This window comes from Pleurodeles waltl, chromosome 7 (assembly GCF_031143425.1).
Source record: "Pleurodeles waltl isolate 20211129_DDA chromosome 7, aPleWal1.hap1.20221129, whole genome shotgun sequence".
NCBI lineage: Eukaryota > Metazoa > Chordata > Amphibia > Caudata > Salamandridae > Pleurodeles > Pleurodeles waltl.
In genome coordinates this window covers 1,512,182,018-1,512,196,944 of record NC_090446.1, presented here as the reverse complement: position 1 = coordinate 1,512,196,944, position 14,927 = coordinate 1,512,182,018, and the positions used below count along the sequence as shown (strand labels likewise).

General features: G+C 47.1%; 1 protein-coding gene across 1 annotated transcript in view; it reads left to right on the top strand.

The window, feature by feature from the left end:
• Positions 1–1,098: 1,098 nt before the first annotated feature.
• The window catches only part of LOC138247457 (phospholipase A2 inhibitor and Ly6/PLAUR domain-containing protein-like), an 89,662-nt gene continuing 75,833 nt past the window's right edge, over positions 1,099–14,927 (top strand). The window contains exon 1 of the mRNA XM_069202082.1: positions 1,099–1,210. Within this exon, the coding sequence (XP_069058183.1) occupies positions 1,159–1,210 (52 nt within the window). The 5' untranslated portion in view covers positions 1,099–1,158. The remainder of the gene's footprint in view (positions 1,211–14,927) is intronic.

The window sequence follows — 14,927 nt, the reverse complement described above, 5'->3', positions numbered from 1 at the left end:
GCTGGTGTGGTAACTTTGGGGTTGCCTTGAACCCCCAACGGTGGGCTACCTTGGACCCAACTTGGAGACTTGTAAGTGTTTTACTTACCTGCAAACCTAACCTTTGCTTACCTCCCCCAGGAACTGTTGATTTTTGCACCGTGTCCACTTTGAAAATAGCTTATTGCCATTTTTACAAAGACTGTACATGATATTGTTTTTATTCAAAGTTCCTAAAGTATCTAAGTGAAGTACCTTACATTTAAAGTATTAACTGTAAATCTTGAACCTGTGGTTCTTAAAATAAACTAAGAAAATATATTTTTCAATATATAAACCTATTGGCCTGGAGTAAGTCTTTGAGTGTGTGTTCCTCATTTATTTCCTGTGTGTGTACAACAAATGCTTAACACTACCCTCTGATAAGCCTACTGCTCGACCACACTACCACAAAATAGAGCATTAGAATTATCTCTTTTTGCCACTATCTTACCTCTAAGGGGAACCCTCGGACTCTGTGCATACTATTTCTTACTTTGAAATAGTACATACAGAGCCAACTTCCTACAAAAGTGCAGCAGGACAAATCAGCAGAAGACAAAATGCAAAAGGATAGTAACATTTAAGGTAAGAGAGAAATGTACACAGTCAAACCACAGGATGCAGAGAAGCCTTCTTGGCAGAAGAAATACATAAAAATGCAGAAGACGAAGAGCAGTGAGTTAAGAGAAAAGAAACATAGCAAGAAAAGAAGAGAAGATGAGAGTGAAAGAAACAGTAAAGAGAAAGGAAAGGAACTGAAGAAGAAGTAATGAATCAATGAAAACAATGCACAGTCTGCTGAGGCAGACATGACCCACTAAAAGAGTGTTTTGTTATTTGAAGACACAATTGAAGAGCACGCCACCTTCTCCACACAATAATTGTTATTCAGTAAGGCTATGTACAGAGCTTACACATGTGATGACGATTTATTGACACGTGGAGCACTATTCCAATAAAACACACTTCCTTGTCAACAAGGATGTGTAACAGATGAGCATGGCGCCCTTTGGAAAACATTTTCCAAATTTATTTAAATTCTACCTCAGGCTACAGATTAATCCTCAAACCATATAAGGAAGGCAGAAACAGACCAGGTCTTAAGGTCTGCATTTCTGCTCCATCCTCTTCCTCACCATGAGTGCCTTCCTCATCCGCTCCTGCCTCCTCTTGGCTTTCATAACTGCAGGTGAGTCAGTTCTGCATAACTCTAAAATATCTAAGTAATACTAAACGGTCTACTTGGAATTTCCATTTTTAAATGTTGATAACTTTAGTACCATTGAAATGAGTAGCCTCTGGTAGAGGTCTGCCTTTCCTCTGCTTATTGTTTAAAGTTAAGGTTTGGCTGACAGCCTCAAATAATTGCAATAAAAAAATCATAAATTATCAATATACATATAGGGAGTTTGGGTCAGTCCTTTAATATCTGCACACAGAACCACACACAAGGACTGGCGCAGTGTGTCAGCTCACATTTAAATCATTAGGCTAGAGTTTCACCCTCTGCACACTTTAAGGTCTTAGCAGTGCACCGAACTGAACTATAACATCACCTTAACCTTTGTTTTCACACACACACACCCACACACACACACAACACACACACACACACATATATTTGTCTACAAAAATGTTACTATTTTAAAAATAGGGAGTTGGTAAGCAAATGAGAAAACGAGTAGACTGAGTATTCGTATGAGAAAAGGGGAGGATGGAATGATGCCTATTCTCTCTGTTTAACTTTTGTTAGCCCCTTTAAAAATATATTATGCCCCAAATTACAAAGAAATCATACCAAACCTCATGTTTAACCCACTGGTTTCATACCTGCAATAATAGCTAATCACTGATTTCCTCCCAGTGCGCCTCAGGAAAGAATTAAAATGAACAGCTTCTATTCCAACAAAATGACAGTCGTATCTGCATTGTCTTGTCATCAACACAAAAGGTCAGTGCCCTAGCTGCTGATTTGAACTCTGTGCTGAAGGTGCAGTGGAACTTCTGGGAATGAACTGACAGACTGCTGCTGGTGTTGGAAGTACATGTTTTACTCAAGTTTATTCCCACATGCAAGCTGAAAAAGATACTGTGAACTTCTTTAGCTTCTCGAGCACCTTCCTTAGCCACTATGAGAAAGTCATGAAAGAAAACACTTGCCTCAAACACAGCTCATCAAATGTAAGCAGTAAGTCAGTATGTTGCACCTAAAAAATCACCAGAATTCCTAGAATTAGCGTACCACTGCTAAGAAATATTTTAAATTGTGATCAGAATCTATAAAGTTTCTTTATATGTGGGTCATTTCCATGCCCCTGAAAGACTTTCACTACGGTGCATTTCACTGAGAACCATGTCACCAAGTCCTGGAATGGACGCTATAATAAGGTGTCCATGATGCGGCCCGGCCACCAGTTATGGCACGTTTCACTTTCAGGATGCGGTGACCACTGACGGCAAATTACACAAAGCACGCTTTCTGAGTAAAGCTCTAACTTTTTGCAAAACTTGGTGTAGTTCCGTTCAGCCATTTTTTCAGTGTTGGAGAGCAAAGCTTCCTGTGTGAATTAAAATGGAAATCCCACTTTTTATTGGCCCCCACTTAACCCCTTCGCTGCCAGGCCTTTCCCCCCTCCTGTGCCAGGCCGTTTTTTGGCCATTTGGGGCAGTTCGCGCTTAGGCCCTCATAACTTTTTGTCCACATAAGCTAGCCAAGCCAAATTTGTGTCCTTTTTTTGCAACATCCTAGGGATTCTAGAGGTACCCAGACTACGTGGGTTCCCCTGAAGGAGGTCAAGAAATTAGCCAAAATACAGTGAAAATTTCATTTTTTTTTTTTAAATGGGAAAAAGTGGCTGCAGAAGAAGGCTTGTGGTTTTTTCCCTGAAAATGGCATCAACAAAGGGTTTGCGGTGCTAAAATCACCAGCTTCCCAGCTTTCAGGAACAGACAGACTTGAATCAGAAAACCCAATTTTTCAACACAATTTTGCCTTTTACTGGGACATACCCCATTTTTACAATTTTTTGTGCTTTCAGCCTCGTGGCTGAAAACATAATTTTTTCTCTACATTTTACTCTGTAACTTTTTCCTGCAATGTCAGATTTTCGAAAGCAATATACCGTTACGTCTGCTGGACTCCTCTGGTTGCGAGGATATATAGGGCTTGTAGGTTCATCAAGAACCCTAAGTGCCCAGAGCCAATAAATGAGCTGCACCCTGCAGTGCATTTTCATTCTGTACCGGGTATACAGCAATTCATTTGCTGACATATAAAGAGTGAAAAATAGCTATCAAGAAAACCTTTGTATTTCCAAAATGGGCACAAGACAAGGTGTTGAGGAGCAGTGGTTATTTGCACATCTCTGAATTCCGGGGTGACCATACTAGCATGTGAATTACAGGCCATTTCTCAAATAGATGTCTTTTTTACACACTCTCTTATATTTGGAAGGAAAAAATGTAGAGAAAGACGCGGGGCAATAACACTTGTTTTGCTAATCTATGTTCCCCCAAGTCTCCCGATAAAATGATACCTCACTTGTGTGGGGAGGCCTAGAACCCGCGAAAGGAAACGTCCCAAAACATAACGTGGACACATCACATTTTTTTAAAGAAAACAGAGGTGTTTTTTGCAAAGTGCCTACCTGTAGATTTTGGCCTCTAGCTCAGCCGGCACCTAGGGAAACCTACCAAACCTGTGCATTTTTTAAAACTAGAGACCTAGGGGAATCCAGGATGGGGTGACTTGTGGGGCTCTGACCAGGTTCTGTTACCCAGAATCCTTTGCAAACCTCAACATTTGGCTAAAAAAACACATTTTCCTCACATTTCGGTGACAGAAAGTTCTGGAATCTGCAAGGAGCCACAAATTTCCTTCCAGCTAGCGTTCCCCCAAGTCTCCCAATAAAAATTATACCTCACTTGTGTGGGTAGGCCTAGCGCCCGCGACAAGAGATTCCCCAAAACACAACGTGGACACATCACAATTTTTGACAGAAAACAGAGGTGTTTTTTGCAAAGTGCCTACCTGTAGATTTTGACCTCTAGCTCAGCCGGCACCTAGGGAAACCTACCAAACCTGTGCATTTTCTAAAACTAGAGACCTAGGGGAATCCAAGATGGGGTGACTTGTGGGGCTCTGACCAGGTTCTGTTACCCAGAATCCTTTGCAAACCTCAAAATTTGGCTAAATAAACACGTTTGCCACTCATTTCGGTGACAGAAAGTTGTGGAATCTGAGAGGAGCCACAAATTTCCTTCCGCCCAGCGTTCCCCCAAGTCTCCCGATAAAAATGGTACCTCACTTGTGTGGGTAGGCCTAGCGCCCACGAAAGGAAATGGCCCAAAACACAACGTGGACACATCACTTTTTTTCATAGAAAACAGTGCCTACCTGTGGATTTTGGCCTCTAGCTCAGCAGGCCCCAGGGGGGGCAGGAATGGCCTAAAATAAATTTGACCGCCCACCCCCCCAAAACCCCTTGCCTACGGGATCGCTCCCCCGCGTGACATTGGCGCCAATAAAAAAATCCCCGGTGCCTAGTGGTTTCTGCCCCCTTGGGGGCAGATTGACCTAAAATCGGCCAATCTGCCCCCAAGGGGGGCAGAAATGGTTTAAATACAATGTGTCCCCCAGGGGAGCGACCCTTGCCTAATCGGTCGCTCCCCATCTCTAAAAAAAACAAAACAAAAAAAAAAAACACAAACAAAAAATTTGCCCTGGCGCCTAGAGGTTTCTGCCCCCGCCTAAAATAAATTTGCCCCCCCAACCCCCCCCCCCAGAGCGACCCTTGCCTACGGGGTCACTCCCTCTGTGTGACTTTGGCGCCAAAAAAAAAATCCCTGGTGCCTAGTGGTTTCTGCCCCACTTGGGGGCAGATTGGCGTAGCACAAATCAGCCGATTTGCCCCCAAAGGGGCAGAAATGGCCTAAAATAATTTCCCCCCCCCCCCCAACCCCCCCCGAGAGCGACCCTTGCCTACGGGATCGCTCCCCCGCGTGACATTGGCGCCCAAAAAAAAATTCCCGGTGCCTAGTGGTTTCTGCCCCCTTGGGGGCAGATTGACCCAAATCGGCCAATCTGCCCCCAAGGGGGGCAGAAATGGTCTAAATACAATTTGCCCCCCAGGGGAGCGACCCTTGCCTAATGGGTTGCTCCCCATCTCTAAAAAAACAAACAAACAAAAAAAAACACACAAAAAAATGTTGCCCTGGTGCCAGAGGTTTCTGCCCCCGCCTAAAATAAATTTGCCCCCCCAACCCCCCCCCCAGAGCGACCCTTGCCTACGGGGTCGCTCCCTCTGTGTGACTTTGGCGCCAACAAAAAAAATCCCTGGTGCCTAGTGGTTTCTGCCCCACTTGGGGGCAGATTGGCGTAGCAAAAATCAGCCGATTTGCCCCCAAAGGGGCAGAAATGGCCTAAAATAATTTTCCCCCCAAGGGTAGCGACCCTTGCCTAAGGGGTCGCTCCCCTTGCATGAAATTCACGAAAACAAAAAAAAACTCCCTGGTGTCTAGTGGTTTCTGCCCCCCTTGGGGGCAGATTGGACTCATCAAAATAGGCCAATCTGCCCCCAAGGGGGGCAGAAATGGCCTGAATATAATTTGCTCCCAGGGGAGCGACCCTTGCCTAAGGGGTCGCTCCCCACCTAAAAAAAAAAAAAATGTATCCCTGGTGCCTAGAGGTTTCTGCCCCCCCTAATAATAGGTCGATCTGCCCCCAGGGAGGGCAGAAAAGGCTTTCCAAAAAATGCCCCTTGGGAGCGAGCCTTGCCCAAGGGGTCGCTCCCTTATGTCCATATCAACAAAAAAAAAAAATCCCTGGTGTCTAGTGGGGTTTCAAAAGCCGGATTGCAAGCAATCCGGCTTTTGAAATGCTGGGAGAGACTTCAAAGGGAAGGAAATACATTTCCTTCCCTTTGAAGCCTCTCCGGGCCTCCCCCATGTGATCGAAAGAGAAATGGCGAGCATTTCTCTCTTGATCGCGCTGGAAGCTGAGTTTTCAGTGCGATGGGGGAGGCCCTGTTGCCAAATCAGCGTGCGCGCTGACGTCACAGGGGGGCTGAGGGGGTCGGGGTGGAAGGGGAAGGGCTTCCCCTTCCATCCCTGCCTTGGGGGGTGGGTGGGGAGCACAGGTGGGGAGCGCTAGCGCTCCCCCCAGATCCCGTGCCTTGGACGAGGTGACCTCGTCCAAGGCACACGACTGGTTAACGAACTAAAGCTAAACGTGAAACAAAAAACAGTCTTTCTATGGAAACTCTGACTTAACTATAGCTACCTAGTTGCAATCTCCATACGTATCTATGCATGAATAGACAGATAGATAGATAGATAGATAGATAGATAGATAGATAGATAGATAGATAGATAGATAGATAGATAGATAGATAGATAGATAGATAGATTATTGTTTATATATAAATATTAATTAAATTAAATTAATTTATTTAAATGAATACATTATTGAATCACAATTATTGTGCTGGGAAACCGCACATACCTCATTTTATCTCTGTTTTCCTATGATTTTTATGCCTCCTCATGTGTTATGCGATGTTTAGAGGTTCCTTAGAAAGAAAGCCTACTTGCCTCACTAGCATCTTGTAATCAACCAAAACAACTCATAATTAAAGGATGCATACATATATACATGGCTTTAGGTCAGCCCTCTTTATCCACTTGACTCAAACTGTTATGCACCTTTTTCATTCCACTCACCATGGCAACATTAACAGCCATTGACTCTCTTGGCAGTGTGAGTAATGGCATTTTTGAATGAATGAATAAACTTGTCATTTGTAAAGTGGAACAGCCACTTTAAGAGGCATCTCAGCGCTAACAACACTGAAACGAAAGAAAGAAACTTGTGGCCCCAGAAAACAAACACTTACTGAGTGGACAGCCACGTTTCCAGGTGCATTCTGAAAGTGGCAAGGTTGACAACTTTCTTTATCGCGAGCCCAAGTTTGTTCCATGCTGAGAACAGATATAGATCTCCCCCACCCCCCCTTTGTAATCTGAATTTCGGGATAGCTAGAGTAATGTATTGTGAATGAATCATTTAAAATAAGGGGCTATATTCTAGAATGTTATGGGCTGGTGGGGGGCACTTCAGGGCGGCTGGGAGGGAATACGGACATATAGGCTGTTTACATTGAAATAATGCAATGCTTCGTGCCCGTAATGTCCGGCCGTTGGCGCGCCGCGCATGAAATAACGGCCCGGGCACACGTAATGGTTTGTGGCACTTTATTATTTGCTCCCTGTCTCCAGAACAACAACATTGTTCCCGCCTTTTCACCTACTGTATATTTATACCCTCCCCCGTGTCCTCCTGGTGCGACCCAGCTCGCACCTCCGGCAGGGGTTTTTACCCCATACTCACTTCCGATTCTGTAGAAGTGGTGTTGCCCACTTCGTGTTGCAAAACTACATCCCTCCCCAACGGGGAAGAGGGAAATAACCAAAACAAAACAACAGTACAAAACTTGAGATGATGCTTAAGCCTTATGGGTCTTCGGTAGGGCAGGTTGGAGTGTCTTGCCCCTGGTCTCATCTGCTAGGATCAGTCACATGCAAAGTCTGTGGCGTATGTTGAACAGCGCGTGTAGGCAGGCTTGGGCGTCTTGTGTCCGGAAGGCGTCTGGGCATTGGAGCGGCCACCAATCTACTGTCCGGGTGGCCATTATGGCAATTTGTAGCCATTCATCCTGGTTGGTTGCTGTTACCACTTCATTGAGTGGTATGGGCAGAGGTCTGGCTCGGTCTACCACAAACCGCACGTACTCTTCTGTTTCTTGGGCCTCTGCTACTTCTTGGGGGGTGGCCAGGCGAGCATGACGGGACATAAAATCAGCAGGGTTCTTTGTGCCTGGTTGGTATTCGAGGATAAAGTCAAATTCTTGGAGCTGTAGGATAAATTTTTCGATCCTGGGTGGCGGTTTCGAGGACGAACCCTTGAAGAGGGGCAGCAGCTGCTTGTGGTCAGTAACCACGGAGAATGGCTTGCCATACAGATAGAGATGGAAGTGGCGGCACCCCCAGTGGATGGCAATGGCCTCCCGTTCAATTTGGGAGTACCTATGCTCCGTTGGTGTGAGCGTGCGGCTGGCAAAGGCAATGGGGGCTCATTCCCCACAGTTTTGCTTCTGTGCTAGAACAGCTCCTAGGCCTGTGGGGCTGGCGTCGACGACCAGCTGTGACTTGCGTTGGGGGTCAAAGAATGCTGGTGTGGTGTCGGCGGAGAGTGCATTTTTAGTGGCTTGGAAAGCATGTTCTTGTTCCTCGCCCCATTCCCATTGGTGGTTGGCTTGCGTGAGCCGTCGCAGAGGTCCAGTGATGTCCGCCAAGTTCCTCATGAAACGGCCACAATGTGTGACCATGCCTAGGAAGCTTCAGACCCTCAAGACTGATGTGGGAGCTGGGGCTTCTTGTATGTCCCTGACTTTGAGGGGGTCCGGTCGGACGCCATGCTTGGAGAACCGATATCCAAAGAAACAGATCTCCTCTTTTAGGAAGTCGCATTTCTCTCGGTGGATCGTTAGTCCTTGTTTCTGTAGCCTCATGAACACAGCTCGCTGCCTCCTCAGGTGTACTTCCACGGTGGGGGCATGAACCAAAATGTTGTCGCTCGCGTTTAGGACTCCTGGAAGTCCTTGCAGGACTCCTTTTATGACATGTTGGAAAACTTCTGCCGCACTGGATATGCCGACATTGAGTCGCTTGTACCACCAGAGGCCGTTGTGTGTGGAGAATGTGGTTATGGGCCGCGACTCAGGGTGTAGCATGATTTGGTGGTACCCCAACCGGAGATCCATTTTGGAGAACCAGTTGGACCCTGTTAGTTCGCTGAGGATATCATCTATGGTTGGAGTCAGGTGTCTTTCTCTCTTGATTGCTAAATTCAACATGCGCATGTCTACACAGATGCGGACAGCATCTGGCTTCTTGGGCTTTCCTGCTACTACGATCGGAGATACCCACGGTGTAGGGCCTGAAACCCGTTCAATGATGCCTTCTTGCTCTAGGAGTTGAAGTTTGCGTTCTTCTTTGGGGCGGAGTTGGAAAGTCACTCGCCGATGCCTGAGGGCCGTGAGGGTGACTGAGTCATCTATGTGGAGCCGGAGTGGGGGCCCTTTCAGGCAGCCGATGCCATCGAACAGGGAGCTGAATTCCTCTATTAGGTCTCGGAGAGCGTTAGCATGGATGCTAAACGCAAAATGCACTAGGTCGAGGTCTTGGGCACTTTGGCAGCCTAGCAGGAACCCCGCACCGTCCTTGGATACATATATCTTCGTGGCTTCTCTGGTGGCGTCATGGGAGATTTCCGTTGTGAATGCCCCCGCCATATCTAGGGGTCGGGTTTTGCCAAATGCGAATACCTGTACACTTGTGGGTCGGAGTGGTGGCAGCGGTTTGGGTAAGGTCCGATTTATATCCATGGCCATCAGATTTATGAAGGCACCGGTGTTTACTAGTGCTGGTATGGAAAGTCCTTGGATTAGAACTTGGCATGTGGGTAGCTGCCGGTTCCCGATGGTATGCACCACGTAAACTGTGTGGTGGTCGCTGTCCATGTCGCTGTCCGAATCTGGGTCTGGAGTGGTCTTGACCATTTTGATTGATTTTTTTGTGGTATGAGCTATTGGTTTGAGCGTAGATCGGCAGACTTATGCAAAATGGTTGGTGTAAGGAAATGCCTCCTTGGCATTGTTACCCCCTGACTTTTTGCCTTTGCTGATTCCAAGTTATGATTTGAAAGTGTGCTGAGGTCTGCTAACCAGGCCCCAGCACCAGTGTTCTTTCCCTAACCTGTACCTTTGTTTCCACAATTGGCACACCCTGGCATCCAGGTAAGTCCCTTGTAACTGGTACCTCTGGTACCAAGGGCCCTTATGCCAGGGAAGGTCTCTAAGGGCTGCAGCATGTCTTATGCCACCCTGAGGACCCCTCACTCAGCACAGACACACTGCTTGCCAGCTTGTGTGTGCTAGTGGGGATAAAACAACTAAGTTGACATGGCACTCCCCTCAGGGTGCCATGCCAACCTCACACTGCCTACAAGTATAGAAAAGTCACCCCTCTAGCAGGCATTACAGCCCTAAGGCAGGGTGCACTATACCATAGGTGAGGGCATAAGTGCATGAGCACTATGCCCCTACAGTGTCTAAGCAAAACCTTAGACATTGTAAGTGCAGGGTAGCCATAAGAGTATATGGTCTGGGAGTCTGTCATGCACGAACTCCACAGCACCATAATGGCTACCCTGAAAACTGTGAAATTTGGTATCAAACTTCTCAGCACAATAAATGCACACTGATGCCAGTGTACATTTTATTGTAACATACACCCCAGAGGGCACCTTAGAGGTGCCCCCTGAAACCGTAACTGACTATATGTGTAGGCTGACTAGTTTTAGCAGCCTGCCACACACCAGACATGTTGCTGGCCACATGGGGAGAGTCCCTTTGTCACTCTGTGGCTAGTAACAAAGCCTGTACTGGGTGGAGGTGCTTCTCACCCCCTTTGTAACAGCACCCCAGGACACTCCAGCTAGTGGAGCTGCCCGCCCCCTCCGGCCACGGCCCCACTTTTGGCGGCAAGGCCGGAGGAGATAATGAGAAAAACAAGGAGGAGTCACTAGCCAGTCAGGACAGCCCCTAAGGTGTCCTGAGCTGAGGTGACTCTTACTTTTTGAAATCCTCCATCTTGCAGATGGAGGATTCCCCCAATTGGGATAGGGATGTGCCCCCCTCTCCTCAGGGAAGAGGCACAAAGAGGGTGTAGCCACCCTCAGGGCTAGTAGCCATTGGCTACTAACCCCCCAGACGTAAACACACCCCTAAATCGAGTATTTAGGGGCTCCCAGAACACAGCAAGATAGATTCCTGCAACCTAAGAAGAAGAGGACTGCTGAACTGAAAAACCTGCAGAGAAGACGGAGACACCAACTGCTTTGGCTCCAGCTCTACCGTCCTGTCTCCCCACTTCTAAAGACACTGCTCCAGCGACGCGTTCCACAGGGTCCAGCAACCTCTGAAGCCTCAGAGGACTACCCTGCATTTAGAAGGACCAAGAACTCCAGAGAACGGTGGCTCTGTTCACCAAAGACTGCAACTTTGCAACAAAGGAGCAACTTTGAAACAACACACGTTTCCCGCTGGAAGCGTGAGACTTTGCACTCTGCACCGACGCCCCCGGCTCGACTTGTGGAGAACAAACACCACAGGGAGGACTCCCAGGCAACTACGAGACCGTGAGTAGCCAGAGTTGACCCCCCTGAACCCCCACAGCGACGCCTGCAGTGGGAATCCCGAGGCTCCCCCTGACCGCGACTGCCTGCTTCAAAGACCCGACGCCTGGTAAAGACTCTGCACCCGCAGCCCCCAGGACCTGAAGGACCCAACCTCCAGTGCAGGAGTGACCCCCAGGTGGCCCTCTCCCTTGCCCAGGTGGTGGCTACCCCGAGGATCCCCCCACTTGCCTGCCTGCATCACTGAAGAGACCCCTTGGTCTCCCATTGAAACCTATTGCAAACCCGACGCCTGTTTGCACACTGCACCCGGCTGCCCCCGTGCTGCTGAGGGTGTACTTTTTGTGTTGACTTGTGTCCCCCCCGGTGCCCTACAAAACGCCCCTGGTCTGCCCTCCGAAGACGCGGGTACTTACCTGCTGGAAGACTGGAACCGGGGCACCCCCTTCTCCATTGAAGACTATGTGTTTTGGGCACCACTTTGACCTCTGCACCTGACCGGCCCTGAGCTGCTGGTGTGGTAACTTTGGGGTTGCTCTGAACCCCCAACGGTGGGCTACTTTGGACCCAAACTTAAACCCCGTAGGTCGTTTACTTACCTGCAAAAACTAACAAACACTTACCTCCCCCAGGAACTGTTGAAAATTGCACTGTCTAGTTTTAAAATAGCTATATGTCATTTGTGTGAAAACTGTATATGCTATTTTGCTAATTCAAAGTTCCTAAAGTTCCTAAGTGAAATACCTTTCATTTGAAGTATTACTTGTAAATCTTGAGCCTGTGGTTCGTAAAATAAACTAAGAAAATATATTTTTCTATACAAAAACCTGTTGGCCTGGAATTGTCTCTGAGTGTGTGTTCCTCATGTATTGCCTGTGTGTGTGCAACAAATGCTTAACACTACTCCTCTGATAAGCCGACTGCTCGACCACACTACCACAAAATAGAGCATTAGAATTATCTCTTTTTGCCACTATCTTACCTCTAAGGGGAAACCTTGGACTCTGTGCATGCTATTTCTTACTTTGAAATAGTACATACAGAGCCAACTTCCTACAGTTGGCTTTTCCGCATGCGCTGCACATTTTGACCCAAGCTGGGCAGGTAGTAGGGTGTGGTGCTGGGCCGCCGCACCACTTGCAGGGTTTGCCTTTTTGCCTTCCTTTGTAGCTGTCACCTTTTGGTTGCAGTAGGTTCGCAGTCACCGCGTTGGCCGCCTCCGCTTTCACCTGGGCTGGTGGCGCTTGCTCCATGTGTGCCGCTCGAGCTCGCAATAGTTCTTGAGACCGTCCAAGGGTGAGGATGTCTTTCATGGGCTTGTTTGGTTGTTGCAGGATGCGTTCCCGGAGCTTTGACGATGAGCACCCTTGGATGAACTGTGCCCAGATTTCGTCCTCTTCGTCGGGCAGTGTGCAAGTGCTGGCTAATTCTTTCAGTCTGTCATAAAAGACGCTGACTGATTCATCTGTTGTCTGGCGGGCTTGGCGCAGCAGGAATCTCTCATAGTCCGGGTTCGCGCAAGGCTCGAAATGCGCGGTGATTGCGCCTTTCAGGGTTTCGTATGTGCGCAGACTTGCTTCTGTTATTGATTTGAAGACTTTCTGGATGTCTGCCCCGTCGATGTGAAGAAGGAGGGGTCTCCGTCTTTCTAGCTGGACATCCAGAGCTTTGAAGTATGTTTTGAGGCGCTCCACCCAGACTTTCCACCTCGCGGCTTGGGTAGGAGGCGCGCCGGTGATGGTGAACGGCTCCAGTGGCGGTATGCTGGCCATGGTGAAGGGAGTCCGGTTATGGTGAGGTGCTGTGTGCTGGCTTAGGATCCTTTGTTGTTTCTTGGGCCTGCGGGCTTGGGGTTGTCTTGTCCAGCACTAATTCGCTCCCTTTTGTTCATTTATTTATTTATTTATCTATTTTTTTGCTGGTGGAGGTGGTGTGCCAAAATGCTGCAGCTGACATACCCCTGTGCTGGTTATGGGTGCTGGTGGCGAGGTGAAAGAGAAGACGCTCTTCTCAAGTTAAGTATGTCTCCGTTGGTGGGTGGGGCAGCAGCTGTTCTGGAATGAGCCTTCCTCACCTGAATTGGACACTCGCCCCAGTGGAGGACACGTCAAAACGAAACAGCCCTCCGACAGCGCTGGGCGCCGAAGTTCAGCGTGTTGCGGGAGGTGTGCTGGCTGCTGGGGCAGCTGGTGGGAAGCGATTGCGGCCGCCAGGCAGAGCGCGCTGCATTCTTCCTGTGTTCTTTTGCTGGGGCAGCTGGTGGGAAGCGATTGCGGCCGCCGAGCAGTGCACACCGCGTTCATCCTGTGTTCTTTTCCCGCCGTCAGGACGGACAGTGCCGGCGTTTGCTGAGTAGGGCCATGCAGGGTATGGAGCCGCAAGCATGCATACAACATACATTTAAAAGCATTTTTTACTTACCTTAGCTGCCACAAAGGGTCATATTCCGGCTAATTGTACACCAATTTTTTATTAGTAGTCCAGTATTTTAGCACAGCATAAGCCAGGAAGAGATTCAAAAAGAAAAATAGTGTTGTATGCCAGCCGAAGCGTAATTGAAAAAGAGCAAGTGCAATATCAAGGTGAAAAAGAAATATTTGCTGTTGTTTGGGCTCATGATTATTATAATTTATTCCTCTATGGCAAACCATTCACCATAGTTATAGAATATCAAGCTCTTTTAACTATATTTGGAAATCTGAGAGCAAAGATACCTCCAATAATAGAAGGATGATAGTAACATTACAAAATTATACACAGACTCAGCAAAAAGTTCAATCGAGCTGATTATATTTTTCAGCATCCACTTCCAACAAAAAAAGACAATATTACAATGGCTGAAGAATATATCAACTTCATATTTAAACAATCAACTCCTGAAAAGATATTAGAATCAAATCTTGTGAAAGCAACTTTAGAAGATTCAATACTTCAAGAAATATCCTGCATAACAAGAGAGACCAAATAGAAATGTGAATAGTTGTAGTAAGCTTGTTAATGGAATAGTAACCAAAGACATATTCACGTTTAAACAAGTCTAGAATTAATTTTCAATAACAGCAAGTGGATTATTGCCAGGAGGTCCTCGGATTGTGATTCCACAGTCTCTACAAAAGGAAATAGTAGAAATGGCTCATGAAATTCACATGGTTATAGTAAAAACAAAAGCATTTCTGAGAGACAAAGTTTGTTTTCTTGGAATAGATGCCTACTACTCGAGAGCTAGAAGATTATTCCAGACAGATCTCAACATTCTTAGTGGAGGATAGGGAACAAAACTATCAGAAAGAAATTTGGAATCAGTTTGATAATAGGCCCTTTACACAATAGTTACAACTTTGAAAATAATCAGTTTACCAACAGGTAACCAATGGAGCTCCCACAGACCCTCTGTGATGGAGCGTTGATGAGGGAGTTGAAGTACCAGCCTCACTGTAGCATTTTGTTCCACCTCTATCTTCTGGATCAGATAATTAGTCATACCCAAGACGAGTCTATGGAAATAGTCAAGCCTTGATGTGATCAGGGCATGAACAACCAACTTCCTTGCTGTAAAGGTAGAAAGTCAAAATAAAATTAGAGACGAAGGGCCACATGTACAAAGCATTTTTCTAGTCGCAAACGGGGCGATTCTGTGAATGAAGGACATTGT